The 2482-nt window shown below is 46.2% G+C and overlaps 1 protein-coding gene across 1 annotated transcript; it reads right to left on the reverse strand.

Annotated features, from left to right (window-relative positions):
- Positions 1-1151: 1151 nt before the first annotated feature.
- LOC115209913 lies at positions 1152-2128 on the reverse strand. The gene has a single exon (XM_029778513.2). The coding sequence runs from the start codon at positions 2007-2009 to the stop codon at positions 1230-1232; it is 780 nt and encodes a 259-aa protein (XP_029634373.2). The 5' UTR covers positions 2010-2128; the 3' UTR covers positions 1152-1229.
- Positions 2129-2482: the final 354 nt, after the last annotated feature.

The raw sequence follows: 2482 nt of genomic DNA on the forward strand, positions 1-2482 counted from the left end.
ATATTAGGGGACTTTAATGCTATCGTTGACGTACACATCGATAGCGTTGGCTCGATCTATAGGAAAGTGAACTCACGTCTCGTGGATCTGCTTAAGCGGTTTCAGCTAGCAGATCGTTACAGACTTTACCATCCGAACGTCCCAGAGTGGACCTGGATGAGTGGCGACGGAAGGTTCAAGTCTTATCTAGACAGGATAGTGATAAGAACTAGAGATAAGTCTAGTTTTAGTTGTCCACAGCTCGTCCAGGTGCCCTATACTGACCATAGAATGGTCACGTGTAGACTGGACATAGATAGCACACTTAAGATAGGAACCGGCTACTGGAAGCTGAACAAGTCTATTTTGACACGCGAGGCATACCGTAGCCGGATTAAGGTGTTAGTGCAGAGGGCGTTAACCGGAGCCGTGGTTAATAACCGGTGGTGGTTCACCCTCAAAAGAGCCATTCGATTCGAGTCCATTAGATTTAGTAAACAACTAAGACTAGATAGGGCTAGAATAGAAGGGCAACTAGTTAAGAACTTAGAGGAGGCGTTGAGGTTGGGCTCTGCATCTCACATTTTAGCGGCGAGAACGGCATTAGACCGTCACCTCAAAACCAAACATGAGGGATGTAGAGTCCGGGCTAAAGTACGAGCATTGGGCCGTGAGGGAATTAATGTTGCCGGATGGGCCCGTACGATAGAAACACAGCGTGGAAACGATGCCACAATTGGGTCTCTGTGATGAAAAAACGGATGCACGATCAAGAAGCGGGACGAGATGTGTGAGGCACTTCACAAGCACTTCGCCGAGTTGTTCGGGAGGTGCGGGACGCTGGATCATGGTGAGGCCCTTAGGGACTTCCTGTCTGGTGGCCCGCGCCTCTCGACACGAGAGGCTGAGTGCTGTGAAGGGCCAATCACAGCCGAGGAAGTAATCGAGGTGTTGGGCAAGTGCCCCGGGGAGAATAGTGAAAGTCAAGTTTCATCATATTTAGACAGGAAGAACTATTGCCAAATTTTTTCTAATTCTTATTTGACCTGGCTCAAATATGTCACGTGGTTACAATGCTTTCGTTCGAGGCAGTCGGAGCTCGTTTTCTCTACCAACCAACATGGTGACGACGACGACGACGACGACGACGACGACGATGATGATGATGACTCAACATCACAATCTTAGTTGCTTTGCCTTGTATAGGATCTAGAAACTGAGTCTTAAAGGAAGTGTCATGTATTTTTCAGTTAGTTTGATTTCATTTTGTTTTCTAAGGTAGGATTTATAATTACGAGTTCAGAACCTTCGATTTTGACCTCTTCGTAAAGCCAGGGTCGTTCACAGCGACATTCCGTACCGCATTTCTCCGAGCCACATTTCAGGCAAGGGAAGTGACAGCCGGGACAATCCATATCCAAACAGTCACACATATCTATACCCGTAGATATCAAACATCCGGACTCATCGTACATTTGCCACTCATTGCACTTCTTCCGCTTCCTTTTCTTTTTTTTAGTCGCTTTGAAGCGAGCAGAGGATTTCATGGTGGGAATAGCTTTAGTTCTTGTCACAGCTTTAGAAGACGTTGTCACTGAACGACCATTTCTCCCACCCGATCTAGTAGTTACCGCCAGAGCTTTCTCGTTTTTCATAGTTTCATTTGCCCTCGTTACCGAACTACCATCAGTACTGTTCTTATCGAGGGTTTTCTCGTCAGAAGAACAAGTTTTATTGTTTATCGAAGGAGGTCGTCGTTTTTTCCAGTCATATTTTTCTGTTAGATTAACATCCTTCACATCTGTCGTCTTGAACCCTTCATTTATCTCTTTCTTCCCGCCATCAACACCTTCATTTATGTTGGTGTCTTGTCGATACTGGCGCCGTGAAGCCCTAGTAACCATCATTTTCCTTCGGGAATTATCACCTCCCCCATCACCACTTTCATCATCATCATCATCACCACCAGACTCACTTTGTAATTCTTTGCCGTCTTTTTTTTCCGAACTCGTATCTGCCGCTTTCATCATCTTTCTTGCAAACTGTTTTTATTACTGTAGAAAAGAAGTTGTGCCTTTGACACTTGTCACTCTACTAAAACAGTTAGTGTAATTACCATTAATTAACATTAAACAGTTTGTTTTCAAGATATTTCGATGGTCTGCCCTATGAATTTTATAGATGTATGCCAGACTTGTTCGGGCACCTGCTGGCTAGCGTCTACGCCAACTGGCAGCAGAATGGGAGAATTCCCAAGTCTGCGAGCCGGGGGGCGGTGACGTTGATCAGGAAGGACCCGAACAAGGGGGACGAGATAGGGAACTTCAGGCCCATAACTCTGTTAAACACAGAGTTAAAGATTCTGGCCAAGGTGCTAGCAAAAAGGTTGGCGCGGATCGTGGACAAACTTGTCGGGGAAGCGCAAACGTGCGCTATCCCCGGCAGAACGATCCACGACAATCTCCACCTTATACGCTACTCCTTAGAGAGGGTGGGGAAGCTT

Source organism: Octopus sinensis, linkage group LG3 (genome assembly GCF_006345805.1).
Source record: "Octopus sinensis linkage group LG3, ASM634580v1, whole genome shotgun sequence".
Taxonomy (NCBI): Eukaryota; Metazoa; Mollusca; class Cephalopoda; order Octopoda; family Octopodidae; genus Octopus; species Octopus sinensis.